This window comes from Panthera uncia (assembly GCF_023721935.1).
Source record: "Panthera uncia isolate 11264 chromosome B2 unlocalized genomic scaffold, Puncia_PCG_1.0 HiC_scaffold_24, whole genome shotgun sequence".
Taxonomy (NCBI): domain Eukaryota; kingdom Metazoa; phylum Chordata; class Mammalia; order Carnivora; family Felidae; genus Panthera; species Panthera uncia.
Window position 1 is genome coordinate 1,596,033 of NW_026057580.1, and position 14,150 is coordinate 1,610,182.

Sequence of the window (14,150 nt, forward strand, 5' to 3'; positions counted from 1 at the left end):
GAGTTGGGAGGCAAACATGATTTTGTTGCTGGTTGTTGGAAACCAAGGGAACAAAGCATTTCAAGAAGGGGGTGTGGTGGGTCACATCCAGCACAGTTCATCTTTCCAATATGATGAGTTTTGAGGACTGGCCTCTGGAGTTAGCAATGTGGAAGTCACTGGACACTGTGGCAAGATGTTGCAGGGAGTGGCACAAGGGCCCGATTGGAAGGGGTTCAAGAGACAACAAGAGGAGATATATTGGGGGCTGAGAGTGTTTCCACTCCTTTTATGGTTGGGTTGTAAAGAGCAATAGAATGTGGAGGAGTAGGTAGAGATGCTATGGGGTCAAGAGAGGGTTTTTAAATATGTCATAGCCCATTTATTTTTATTTATTAAAAAAATTTTAATGTTTATTTTTGAGAGAGAGAGAGAGAGAGAGAGAGAGAGAGAGAATGCACACAGGGGCGGGGCAGAGAGAGAGAGAGAGAGAGGCCCACAATCAGAAGCAGGCTCCAGGCTCTGAGCTGTCAGCACAGAGCCCCATGTGGGGCTTGAACCCACAGACCAATAGGTCATGACCTGAGCTGAAGTCGGACGCTTAACAGACTGAGCCACCCAGGCGCCCTTAAGCCCGTTTATATTCTGACTGTTGTGATATGTGAGAGGGCAAAGAACTTCTGGAGTGATTTTCTTGTGTAGACAAGAGAAGATGGGATGGATCTTATGTGGAGAGGTTGGCCTGCATTGGGAACAGGGAGAAGAGAGTGAGCCTGGGGTAAAGAAGGGGGATGATTGACAGGTGCAGCGGGACCGAATAGGCCTCATTGTTTTTAGTGAGTTTGGGTGCAAGGACACCAGCAGAGGGTGAAGAGTGGGCACTGGAGTTTGAGGGACCAGAGGACGGCATGGAATAGAGGTCTAGGGTGGAGACCATGTGGTTACAGGGAGACACTTCAGCACGATAAGTTGCTTTTCTCCGGCCACATTCAGCCTTAGGACAAGCTGCAGGATGGAGAAATGGAAAGCTGGATACAACCAGGGCTGGAGGTGTGCCAGGGGAGTTCAATGACAGAAGAGGGGGAAGAGGAACTGAGACTCTGTGCCAAAGAGTGATTGTGAGTATAGGCCATGGAATCCAAGGGAAAGGAAGGCACGAGTGAGGTAAGGGAGAGGGACGAGCTGGCAGGACTAGAGGGTCAGGGATCCCAGTGGTGTTGAACAGACACCATGATCAGGTTGGCTTGAGCTAGAGAGACAGGTGGGGGCTGGCAGGTGGGTGCTCAGAATTGAAACCAAGGAGGGGTGCTGCTATTCCTGCTGACCATCTGAATGGGAGGCTGAGGCAGAGAAGGGGATGAGATCATTGCAGGAGAGGAGATCAGGAACCAGGTGGCCAGGGATTTGGAAGGATCATCTATGAGTCCAAATGGGCCTCAGCTCACCAAGCATTGTGACAATAGCCATGGGAAGTTACAGTGAGCCAGGGGTTAAGACCGTTGAGAAGCAGGGGGCTCCCGATTATATAGAGATGCCACACTGATGGATGTAGTCTACGGTACAGTCCGGTGGCAGGAAATCAGATTGTGGAGCTGCTTTAGGGAGGATAAAAAGGTAGGAAGCGGCAGTGAGGAGTGAAAAGGACCCCCCTCCCCCGCCCCGGCCTAGTGGTGAAGGAGAGAGAAATGCCACCGTGGGCCAGAATGACAGACAGAGCAGTGTTCTCCTAGCAGACGCAGATTTCCATGAAAGTAGGAATGTGATGTTCAGAGAGGTTGAGCTCACAAGGGCTCATGTTTCAGAGGGCAGAGCAAAAAGACGTACGAATTTGGGGAAGAGTGGGAAATGGGGCTCATCTGATGAATTCATAAGGTCTTACTGAGATGCCATCCTGGGTGATGAGGGTGGACCAGGGAGCCCCAGGCTTTTGGGACTAGGGTGAGCAGGGAAGGAAGGAATGAAGCCGCAGGTCTGGGGGTCCCAGCACTGGCTGTGATGGAGGGTGGAGAAGAGGCCAGGAGTCTTTACAGGAGCAAGTGGAGATCCGGGATCTCGCTCTTTCCTGCCCAGGGTGGTGGGAGCTGGAAGGGGTGATTGGATGGAAAATTTGAGGCCCCTCTGCTCCTGCTGAAGAGATGGGCAAGCTGTGTGAGGGAAGTGGTGATAAATGGGCAAGAATTGCATAAATCCATCCTCAAGGATGAAGGGAGAGCTCCATGGAAGTCTTAAAGCTGGGTAACATTTGGATGACTTTAATGGACCAGAGAAACGTGGGGGAGGGAGACATAAGAAGCAAGTCTTTTTTACCTTACAAACCCAGGAAGCCTTAGGAATCGGAGGCGGGGGGACCTCAGGACGCAGACTACAAGCTGGGGACTAGGGTTGAGATGCAGTCTGGCTCCTAGCTTCTCTGCCCCCCTGTGAGACAGAGTGAGTGGGTCAGCTGCCCACATCCTTTCTCCCTCCTTGCTCTCTCTCTCTCTCACCCGACAGAGAACCCACAGGTTAGTCTCTGACGAGGGTCTGTCACAGAGATGCCCTCCCAGGGCACCAGGCACCTTGGAGAAGGACACTGTGTTCCACCTGGGGCCCGAGTGAGTGAAAATGGAAGTTGCTTTGCCACAGCTGGTGCCTAGAACCAGGTTTATATCCCCAGGAGGACGGTTCAAAGCACCTTTTTGGAGACACTGAGCTGTCAGAAAAAAACAAAGCGGTGCTTGTCTTAGTCCGCTTAGTGGCTGAGACAAAAATGCCATGGACCGAGGGGCGTCAGCAGCTCTTATTTCCCACAGTTCTGGAGACTGGAAAGTCTGAGGCCAAGTTGCTGGCAGATTGTGTGTCTGGTGAGACCTTCCTGGTTCCTATAGGGCTGTCCCCTTACCACGTCGTCACAGAGTAGAAGGAGCCAGGGAGCTTTGCAAGGAGCTTTGTAAGGGCAGAATCCCATTTGTGAGGGCTCCTCCCTCATCACCTTGGGAGTTGGGATTTGAACATATAAATGGAGGGGGGCACATAACAGCCCGTAACAACACCCTTGCCAAATCAACGTAGAGTCCACAAATCTCTGTAACACGCACAGGGCCTCCAAGATTTTAAATACCGGTGCTCTGCCAAGAAGCAGCAGAGGCTTCCAGAAAGTTCTGAGGAAAGACAGCGGTCAACAAAAGGAGAAAATGAAAGATAGAAAAAGGTATTTGGGGGAAACAGAAAACAGACAAGGCTTAAAAAAATAAACCACCACAACCCTCAAAAAGTTAAAACTTTAACACTGCCTGAGAAAAAATGGCGTCGCCAAAGCAAACACGCATGTTGTAAAGGAACATTCGGAGAACAAATAGACCCTTTAGACATTTTAAGGTGTGAGAGCATAAACGGTAAACCTTTGAATAGAAGGACCGGAATGCAACCTTGAGAAACTTTCCCAGAAAGTAGGAATAAAGAAAAATAGAGGAAGGACAGGAGAGAAAAGATAAATTTAGAGGCTCCATCTGGGAAGTCCGACACTGAGATAGTAAGTGTCAGAGACACAGCAGTCCCACGAGGGGCAGTGCCTCGGGTCAGACCAGGGTGGTCTCCACTGTGGAGCCTCCCACTCAGCTTGTGCAGGACAAGGTGGGGTGACTCCTCTCCAGAGCCTGTGGCCATCTTGGTGGCTGCAAGGGCAGTAAGCGTGGAACATAGTGACGTGGTGATGGTGACCAGGGTGGCTGAACTTGGCAGAGCAGAGGCCCCCACCTCCTGTGCAGTAAAAATGCACAGAGGTGTTGTTGAGAAAGGACGGATAAAGGGGAACAATCTAGGAGGTGGAGACCAAAGGCAGGATGCCAGTTAGGTGACTGAAAGAGTGGCCTGGGTACAGGTGCCAGGTGCTGGGGATTTGCAAAGGGGGAGGAAGAGGAGGAAGAGGCAGAAGCCACAGAGAGAAGCAGAACAGAGGTCTTGGCAGAGTGTGGCTGAGCAAACAGGGATGGAGAGAGAAATGCTGGGGGTGACCTGGGATTCTGGCTGAGCTGTGGGGCCACAGACAGGAGGGGAAGAGGAGGAGGAGGAGGAGGAGGAGGAGGAGGAGGAGGAAGGGAGCAGGAGGATGAGGGGGAGGGCTAGGGGAGAAGATCGTGGGGGGAAGAGTCAGAGTGGCCCGCTGTGGTGGCTCCAGTTTGGTGGACAGCCACTGCACTGTCTTCGGCTCCCATCCCTGGATGGTGCTGGACCAGATGCCAGCTGTGTGTGAGCAAGCCGTGGGCCTGGACCTTGGGAGGAGGCCAGGCTGAGAAATCCTCAACACTGGAGTGAGGGGTGTAGCCAAGGGTGTTGGATCAAGTTCTGGGGGACTTCCGCCTTTTCTTTGCAAGGAGCGAAGGGTTCAGAGGTCAGGGAGGCGCCCCTGGGGAGCCTGGGGGATACTGGCCATCCTTCTTGGGCCCTGAGGCTTGGAGTCTGGACCGAGCTGGGTGCATCAGAGACCTCCTTCTGTGTTGCGCATGTCGACTCCTTAAGGCCCTAACATGGGAGGGGTGAAGAAATACAGGAAGTGACTCAAACCCACTCTTTGAGCCTGTTGCCCTCTCCCCACAGGCTGTCCCCCCTTCAGCAAGCCTGTGCTCTGCCTGATGGGTCCCTGTCCCCACACCTTTCCCTCAGCCCCACCTACCTTTGCCTTGTGCATCCCCTTCTCCTTGGATGTGACCCTCTCTCCTGTGCATACCCTCCCTCTGTCACCGCTTGGGAAGGGGCTGTGCCCTGGGGTTGGGCAGGCATTCCTGGAAGGGCAGGCAGTGGGAGGGATTTCCTGGTTGGACAGGTCAGTGATACTGAATCAGAGGGGGAGAAGGGTAGGGGAAGGAAAGGAGGAGGAGAAGAGGGGAGGAGAAAACAGGCGGAAACATGTGGACAAAGCATCTGAGTTTTGGAAAGACAAAAGTGATCTTGTGGTGAGCAGGCAGTCAGTGAGGGTCTAATTTGGACAGCCCTGCTGGGGATCATTTTTCTTGCCTCTGTGTTCACTGGCTGATTCCCTGTCTGACCATCTGTCCAGGGACGGAAGCCCCTCCCTGCTTCATTCTCTCCCAAGCCCAACCCAAACCCACTCACCAGACAAGCAGGGCTGACAACACCACGTTCTTGGCCAGAAGGAGTCCACAGAGCACGGAGACCAGAGTGCTGGGGGTTGCAGGGTGACAGTGGAGGGTGCAGTTTTGTTGCCTGGAGAACAGAAAACAGAGGGGAGGGGAGCCGGTTGGGGTGGCAGCTCTCTGCTGTGGGCCCCTGAGCCAGGGCCGTGTGCGTGAGGGTCCCACCCTTGAACTCACTGTGAAGGGGCAGTGATGGCAGAGGAAGCCCTGGGGGCCTCTCTGGCTCTTCCAGTGGAGGACACACAGCTCTGGGTCTGTGATGCCATCAGGTCACGGGAAGCCCGGGTGGCCTGCGTGGAGGCGGAAGCTGTCAGGGAAAGAAAAGGAATCTGAGTTAGCTGGAGGGACAGCACATCTGTTCTAGCTGGCAGGAAAGCTGGAATGGGGACCTGGGCTGAACTGGGAACAGAAGCTCAGAGCCTGGGAAAAAACCAATTCTGGGGTCAGGACTGGGCTATGAAGTCCCATGGCTTAAGACTAGACAGATCTGTGGTTTAGGCTCTATTCAGTGCCTGTGGAGGTGTTCTTGGCTCCAGGAAGAGCACTGGAATGGGAGTCAGGAGGCCGGGGCTTCTCTCGAAGCATGCCTACCAGTTTGGAAGGGCACTGTCTAGCTCCGAGCCTCCCCAAGTGGGGAAACAGTCACAGTGGCTCTCATCTCTGACATCCCTTCCCATTCTCATACTTCTGGTGCTATTAGGGGGAAGGGGCCCCTCCCCAGGGAACTTTCAGACTGCTTTCCCACCCCTGTCCTTCCTGGTTCTGCTGCAGAACTCTGGGTCCCTCTGCAGACCTCATTGCCTCAATGACCTGGGTAAGTACATTTTATGGGGCCCCCTCTTGATTCTGAAACTTTTGCGAGCTCCCTGTCCCCTACCTCCACTGCCCTGCCTTCCCAGTAAGACCCCAGACCTACCAGTGCTCAGAGCTTTTGATGGAGGCTGGTGGGAGGCCATCTCTGGAAAGGTGATGGGGGCTATTAAGGATGAAGAGAGAATAATGACTACTGGGGGTGGGTGAGGCCCAGAAGGGAAACGAGTGCTGTCAGCCCCAATGCTGTGACAGGAAGTGGGGACTCTCGGTGTCCTCAGCTAGGTCTATATACCCATCCACCCAGGATCCATGAAGGGAACAGCTGAGGGAAGGGCTGGGAGAGGCATGGGGGAGAGGGTACCTGATGTTGGGACATCCCATGGCCCAGGGGCTTCCCTGGAGAGAGTCCCAGGTCAATGGACATGTGGCCATGACCCTGTCCCACAAGGGCACTCTTTCTGAGGCTGCCCAGAGTGACTACTGGGAGCAACCCATGTGCCCAACCTAGAAGAGGTTCTCATGACACTCAGGGAAAATTCTAGTCCTGAGCTACAGCGTGTGATCTGTGGGTGGATGCTGGTCCACAAATTATTTATAAACTGCCTGCACAAGGTAAATATAGAAATCGGGAGTAAGGATCTTGGAATTTATCAATCTGACATTGCCTCAAGGTCCAAGCATGTGATTAGTAAACCGGTCTGGTGGAACAGGATGTCAATCATTTTAGGTACTGGCAAACTGTCACGGAGAATCACACATGGGGCAGGCTGCATGACAGGAGCAGAGCAGGATCATGATACCTGAAGGTTCGTTGCTCGACTATAACCCAAAAGTGTATCAAGACCTGAAAAAGTTATTTTTATAAATTTTTATAATCATTGACATTTTCAATCTATCCGTTATGAATTTATTTTTAAAAATATTTACTTATTTTGGGGAGAGCACAATCAGGGGAGGGGCAGAGAGAGAGAGACAGAGGATCCAAAGTGGGATCCATTCTGGTGGGCTGGCGAGCCCGATGGGGGGCTCAAACCCACGACCCACGAGATCATGACCTGAGCTGAAGTCAGAAGCTCAACCGACTGAGCCACCCAGGTGCCCCTATCCATTTTTTTTTTTAATTGGAGTTTAACATGATTAGCTAATGTAGAGTAGTGATTAGTTAATTCGAGTACTAAATTAACAGACAGCAAAACAAAGTCACTGAGCATTGTGTCAAGAAAAGCCCCATCTTTTCGGGATGTAGCAGTAATAATAAACCAAACGGTGATAGCGGAATTAATTCCAAAGATACTTTTCCTTCTGAGATCATTCCAAAGGGTTTGCATTGGTTATGTCTGAGCATGCAATCCTTCACTATGGTAAAGCAGAACACTGTCCACTTCCTAATCTCAGGAGCCCGTGAATGTCACCCCACAGGGCCAGAGGGGATTTGCAGATGTGATTAAGGTTAAGGACTTGAGGTGGAGAGATATTCTGGGCGAACCTAAGCTAATGATTAGTATTTAAGAGCAGAGAATGTTTCCCAGCTGTAGTCAGAGAGCAGTGCAGCTTGAAAACGGCTTCTGGCTTTGAAGACAGAGGAAGGGGGCCACAAGCCAAGGAATGTGTGGAAGCGGCTAGAAGCTGGGAAAGCTCTCAGTTATGCAGCCTGTGAGAAAACGGGACTCTGGTCTTATAGCTACAAGGAACTGAATTCTGTCCAAGACCTGAATGGGTGAGAGTAGATTCTAAGAGCCTCCAGAAAGGAATACAGCCTGCTGCTGATACCTTGATTTTAGCCCAGTGAGACCCATGCTGGACTCTTGATCTATAGAACTGTGAAGTCATAAATTCGTGTGGTTTTAAGCCACTACATTTGTGGAAATTTGTGATGACAGCAACAGGAAACTATGGCACTCATAAATAGCATGAGGTTTGTAGTTCTAATGAATGGTGAGGCACTCAAACCCATTGAGTTCATTGTTGAGGCTCAGTGAAGGGCTAAGGAACAAGTACATCATGAAAGCGAGTGACATTTACAAAACATTAAACCACAAGTTCAAAATGAGCTATTTGTTTTTAAAAGAGTCCTGAATTATAACTTTCTTCAAAGCAGTCAGTATTTCACCTAGTAACTCTAGAGTTCTGTGGGCTTCTTGTAAAGTAACGCTTTGTGTTGCTAAGACAAAATGTCTACCTACAGGTGTCAAAACATTATCGAAAGACTGTAACAGAGGTGTCTGCTCTACCTTGTTGAGCTAGTCTGTGGCAAAGAAGGGAAATTAAATATCACTTTATTGACACATTAGCTCAACATACTCAGGAATTGGCTAATGAGGAGGAAGACCAACTCCTGGGACAAATAAAGTTAGCAAGGTGTTTTTCACGGCAACTTGAGCAAAGCACATCGCAAACATAGTTATTCTTTTTAGACTACGTGCAATTTGAACATGATGATAGGAAGGTATTCCTCTGTGTCATTTCGTTTCATTGTCAAAAACACAACTAGCCCTGAGCTGAATAGAACTATGAAGGATTTTATTATCGACCAGTGGTTTGTGGCTCCAGTTTCGCGTCTGAGTATGTTCTGATAGCTGCTATGTGACAGGAAAACATGCGGGAGTAGTCCTTCAGATGAAGGAGCCTTGCACCAGAGTGTAAGCCAGTGCACCGCCTCCTTCAAATTCTTGCTCTGAGAAAATATCAGCTGAGCTGCACGCGTGCCTACCAAAGTGGGAAAAATCGTGAATTACATAAAGATGAACGTGTTGAATTTGAAATCGTTCTCTTTATTATGTGATCATGTGGAAACCCCTCAGAGTTGTTATTGTATGCCAGGTTGCAATGATTCATTACTGAGGGTGACAGTTCTGTTGAGAACGTTTGAGCTACGAAAAGGACTCCCACTATCCTGGCAAGATAGAAACCAGGTCAGTACTAACTTTTTAAAGATGGGAATCACATGGTCAGGCTTGGTTATATCACAGGTTTGAGGCAATTCCATGCCAGGGAAGGACACAACATATTTTTCAACGGCAAATGAGATCTAAGCGCCCAAACAAAAGTTAGAGGCTTAGAAGGATAGTTTCTATAAACTTTCATGACATGTTCTTAATTCAGTAACAATTATCAGCAAAATAGGTGATCTTGTCTGCAAAAGTGCTTGTAGAGAAACCTGGATAGTTTGATGGAATGTTTTGCATTTTATTATCTGTCCAAAGAAGATACATGGTAGGAAATTCACAGAACCAGAGACCATTTTTTCATCAAAAGGTATTTCAAATGTAAACAGAACTCTATAAAATAAAAATTTGGAACTAGCCCCTGATGAAGGATAGAGGATGCATTTTGAAAATATAGCACCGCTCGCTTCCTTTTGTAAAAATTAAAAATAAAAATATTGAGCTTGTAGGAATTGATTTAGAATTCCTTCTTGGATTTCAGCTATAATGTTAACAACAACATCCATCACCCACATGCATACTTTCAATAATCAATGGGAACCGTTTTTATAACTGAACTTTTTTCCCCCTTATGTTTGTTCTGATTGTCTTTGTTGAAAAGTAATTTTATGTCTGTAAAATCAAATCAGCATTTTGGGCTTGTGCTTTTATGTGTGTGTTTTTCTCTCATTTAATTTTTCTAGTAATTCATTTTTATTGTGTTTTACCAGAAGATAGTCATTGATGGATTGGAGATGTTTTGAAAAGGTCCTCCACCACTGTCTTAGTCTGCTTGGGCTGCCATAACAAAGTGTCACAGCCTGGGTGGTTTGGAAACAACAGAAATTTATTTCTTACCCTGGAAGCTGGGAGTCTGAGGTCAGGGTACCAGTGTGGTGGGGTTCTGGAGAGTTCCCTCTACAGGCTATCATTTTACATGGCAGAAAGAGGAGGAGAGAGCTTGCTGGAGATCTCTTTGGTAAGGGCACTGATTCCACTCCTAGGGGCCCCACCCTCATGACCTCATCACCTCCCAGAGGCCCCACCTCCAAATACCATCACATTGTAGGTTAGGATTTCAACCCATGACTTTGTGGGTTGAACATTCAGTTCGTTGCAACCACAGATGCTTTGAGAAGCTCTGATTCAGACTCATGTTGGCCAACTTGTTTGTAAAGGGCCAGAGAGTAACCACTTTAGGCTTGTGGGCCATATGGTCTCTGTTGGAACAGCTGCTCCTGTAGCATGAAAATGGCCTTAAATCATATATAAACATATGGGCATGGCTGTATTCCAAAAAACCCTTTATTTGTGGACACTGACATTTGAATTTCCTGTAATTTTTGTGTGACACAAAATATTATTTTTCTTCGACTTTTTCCCCCCGACCATTTAAAAATCATCCTTAGCTTTCAGACCAGAGTTTGCTGACCTCTGATCTGGGCCAGGAAGAATGGACAGACCAACATGATACCAACATGGTGGGGCAGGGGGTGGTTTGTGGCCAGGGCCACACATTTACTGAGCACCTACTCTGTGCCAGGTACAGGTGCCTTCTCTAAGAATGCCAGGCAGTCTCAGGCTGCCCTGTGGCCAGGTCATATGAGCTCAGGGTCAGAATGCTCCCATGATCTGTTTGGGCACCTTTGATGAGGCTTGTAAATCATCAAGACAGTGAGTGAGGGGTGTGTGTGTATGTGTGTGTGTGTGTGTGTACATGTATTCAAGTCCCTGGGACACCTGTTCCCAACAACCTTCCCAGGAGATCTGAATGGGGGGGGGCAGCCTGGCTTCATGACTAAGAAACTAGAAGGCACCCAAAGGGAGCCAGGGGACCCCCTAGGAAGAGGCTTACCTGGAGACACCGTCAGATAGAACCTTATGGACTTAGAGACAGAGTTGCCGGAAGCATGGTAAATTCTACACCAGTAGTGTCCTGAATCTTCCTCCTTCAGCCCAGTCATGGTGACAATGAAGAGGCCGGTGCTAGGGTTGTCCCAGATTGAGAATCGAGAGGCTTGAGCCAGCCTGCGGGGACCGGAGCTGGTGACTAACCTGGTGCACTTGAACACCGATAGCTCCTTACACCAGCTCTTCCTCTCGTAAGGCCAGCCCTTGGGGGGGGTACTGGCATCTCACAGAAAGCGTCTGCCCCGCCACTCGGTGAAGTGGCTGTGCCTCTGGTACAGCCCACGAGCCTGGAGGGGAGGCAGCAGGTCAGGGCCACACCAGGACCTGCTCCTCCAGCAGCCCCAGGCCCAGAGCACTTGCTCTGGAGCCCACGGTCCTGTAGTCCCTGTACCACCCTCGCCTCTCCTCCCCAGGCTCTCGCCTTCCTCCTCACCTGGGATCAACAGTGACAGGAGCAGCAGGGGTGGGAGCGGGGCTCTCTGGACCATGTGGCCATTTCCTCTCGTGCTGGTGCCAGGGGACATGGGGGACGCTGGGGAGAGGGAACCTGGAGCTGGTCTGATTCTCCTCAGCTTTCCCAGCACCTCCAAGATAGATAAAATGAGAAAGGCCAAGGGCAGCTTGGGGAGTGGGAGACCCGGGGAGCGCCGACCTGGCCGGCAGAGGCAAGCGGAGACCAACGGTGGCAGTTGTAAATCCGGACCAGGAGGGAACAGCCCTGCGTGGCGCACAGCTCCTGGGTGTCCATAGAGACTGCTTCTCTCCTCTGTGCCCCACTGCCCCTTCCCCCTCAGGGCCTGACCTTGGGGGAGGAGCTGGGACAGCCAGGAGGAAGCTGTGGTCACGGGCTGTCCACTCTCCTCCCTCTGTGCACTGCTTCTTCTTTGCAGGACCCTGGCTTTGCCCCTCTCTTCAGGGCGAGCCACGCTGAAGGTGGGTGACCAGCTCAGGGGCACTTGGAGGTCTGTGCAAGACTCCACTAAACCCCACTGACCCTGGGGGTCGTCAGAAACTTCAAGCCCGGTCCTGCCTGGCGGGTCACTTACATGTTTCCTCCCTGGGAGGCTTTGTGGGTGCTGGAGGGGAGAGGGGAGGGGTAAGAAAGTATAGGGAGAGTCCCTGGCAAAGGAAGGGAGAGTGGAGCTGGGGGCAAAGAGAGCCCGGCTGGGTGGAGGGATGGGTCAATGGGGGATGGAACACAGGAGCCTGGACCACCAGTCTCCTATAAATCCTCGACTCCTGCCTGTGGGCACTAGAGCGCTGTTTGTGTCATTGATGTGTAGATAGATGCAGGGCTCCAGCATCTTTAGGGAACCGACTTTTAAAAAATGACGCGGGGCGCCTGGGTGGCTTAGTCAGTTAAGCGTCGGACTCTTGATTTCGGCTCAGGTCACGATCTCACGGTTCGTGAGTCTGAGCCCCTGCCTCAGGGTCTGTGCTGAGAGAGAGGGTTCTCTCTCCCTTCCTTTTTGCCCCTTCCATGCACTCTCGCTCTCTCTCTCTCTCAAAATAAATAAATAAGCTTTAAAAAATGATGCAGTTTACAAAGAGGTTTTATATAAAACATACAAACAAATGTTGGGAGAAAGAAGGGATCGAGAGAGAGAGGGAGAGAGAGAGAGAGAGAGAGAGAGAGAGACATCAGGACCCACAGCCCTGTGCTAACATGTAACTCCACATGCAACCACCAGGGAACTCTACTCAGAGCTCATGCCTGAAGAGGGAATTTGAACGTATCGAGGGTGTTAATTCCAAGTCCCCTGCTCCCCTGCACCCCGCCCCCCACTCCTGCCCTCCTTTCTGCCTGGGTGCAGAGCCCTGCTCCTGCAGTGAGAGGGGGCAGAGACTGAGGATAAGGATGTAGGGGCAGAAAGAGGACGGGCATGGGAGGCACCTGACTCTTTCCTAGAAACGACCAGGGAAAAGCAGGATGGGGTTGTGGCACCGAAAGGACTGCTCAAGACGATGCCCACTACCCGTTTGCACCCATCAGTGCACTTAGGGTGTTCGTGTGTGCTTTCTTTCTCCTAATTCCACAGTGGGCTTGGCAGGGAGGTGTGCTTTGTTTTCCCCCCACGTGGGGAAACTGAGGCCCAGATGGGTCAGTCTGACCTGCTCAAAGTCACGTGATGATGTAAAGATGTAACCAGACCAGCTTCCTGACTTCTGACGGGGACTTTCTGTTGAAGTCTGGCCCGGGGACAGGGCAGGAAACCAAAGCGTACACCCTTGCAGAGGCAAGCTCCTGGCGGTTCATTTCCTGGCATTCAGCCGGGCTCAGTGTTTCCTCTCTTGACCTAATTACAGACAAAATGCGGGGGTGGAGGGCACCCTTCTGAGGGGGAGGAAGGAGGCTCTGGCCCCGGCGGGCATAGATGTGTGTCAACTTGTGTGAGGGTGTGCAGCCACTGGTTCCCACACCAGTGTCCCCTTTGTCTGGTCGCTGCTGACCCCTGGGAAGGGATGCCTCCTCCTTGCAGTCCCCCAAGATCACTCTTTGCCCACATACCACTATGTCTAGGTGCCTCCAGCTTGGGGTTGGCTCTGAGCTGTTCTCTGCCAAGTCAACATGGGTCCGTGGTGCCCAGGGGAAGTTTTTGAGGAAACTTCTAAAGCTCTAAAAGTCTCAGTTTTTTCCTTTCTTGAATAGATAACAATGGATCACTGATATGATTATTCTGGGAATAAATGATTAAGCCCTTCCATTTATAGAAGTGCCTGTTACATGGTATTAATGAATGTCTGCCATAATTAGTAATCAACATTCACAATATCATGTTTCCTTGACTTTTAATTATATACATATATTTAATATATAATTCGATGCCTATATATATATAGACATCAAATAGCAGTACAGCAAACTTCTAAAAGGAAATAAAAATAAAAGTTATGTCATTTAGAGTAGAACATTCTTCTTTTAAATATATTTTTTTAATTTTATTTATTTATTTATTTATTTATTATTATTTTTTTTATTTTTTTTAACGTTTATTTATTTTTGAGACAGAGACAGAGCATGAACGGGGGAGGGGCAGAGAGAGAGGGAGACACAGAATCGGAAGCAGGCTCCAGGTTCTGAGCCATCAGCCCAGAGCCCGACGCAGGGCTCGAAATCACGGACCGTGAGATCGTGACCTGAGCTGAAGTCAGACACGCAACCGACTAAGCCACCCAGGCGCCCCTTTAATTTTATTTTTTGAGAGAGACAGAGAGAGCAAGCAAGGGAGGGGCAGAGAGAGAGGAAGAGAGAGAATCCCAAGCAGGCTCCACGCTGTCAGCATAGAGCCTGGTGCAGGGCTTGAACTCATAAACCGTGAGATCACGACCTGAGCTGAAAGCAAGAGTCGGATGCTTAACCGACTGAGCCAGCCAGGCCCCCCTAGAGTAG

The 14,150-nt window shown here is 50.2% G+C and overlaps 1 protein-coding gene across 1 annotated transcript; it reads right to left on the reverse strand.

Moving 5' to 3' along the window:
* Nucleotides 1–4,072: 4,072 nt before the first annotated feature.
* NCR2 (natural cytotoxicity triggering receptor 2) lies at nucleotides 4,073–11,409 on the reverse strand. Its single transcript, XM_049653301.1, is given in 6 exon segments — nucleotides 4,073–4,480; nucleotides 5,069–5,229; nucleotides 5,289–5,418; nucleotides 10,704–10,953; nucleotides 10,955–11,046; nucleotides 11,193–11,409. Coding segments are annotated over 6 exon segments (855 nt in total). The 5' UTR covers nucleotides 11,284–11,409; the 3' UTR covers nucleotides 4,073–4,349.
* Between the last annotated feature and the right edge of the window lie 2,741 nt (nucleotides 11,410–14,150).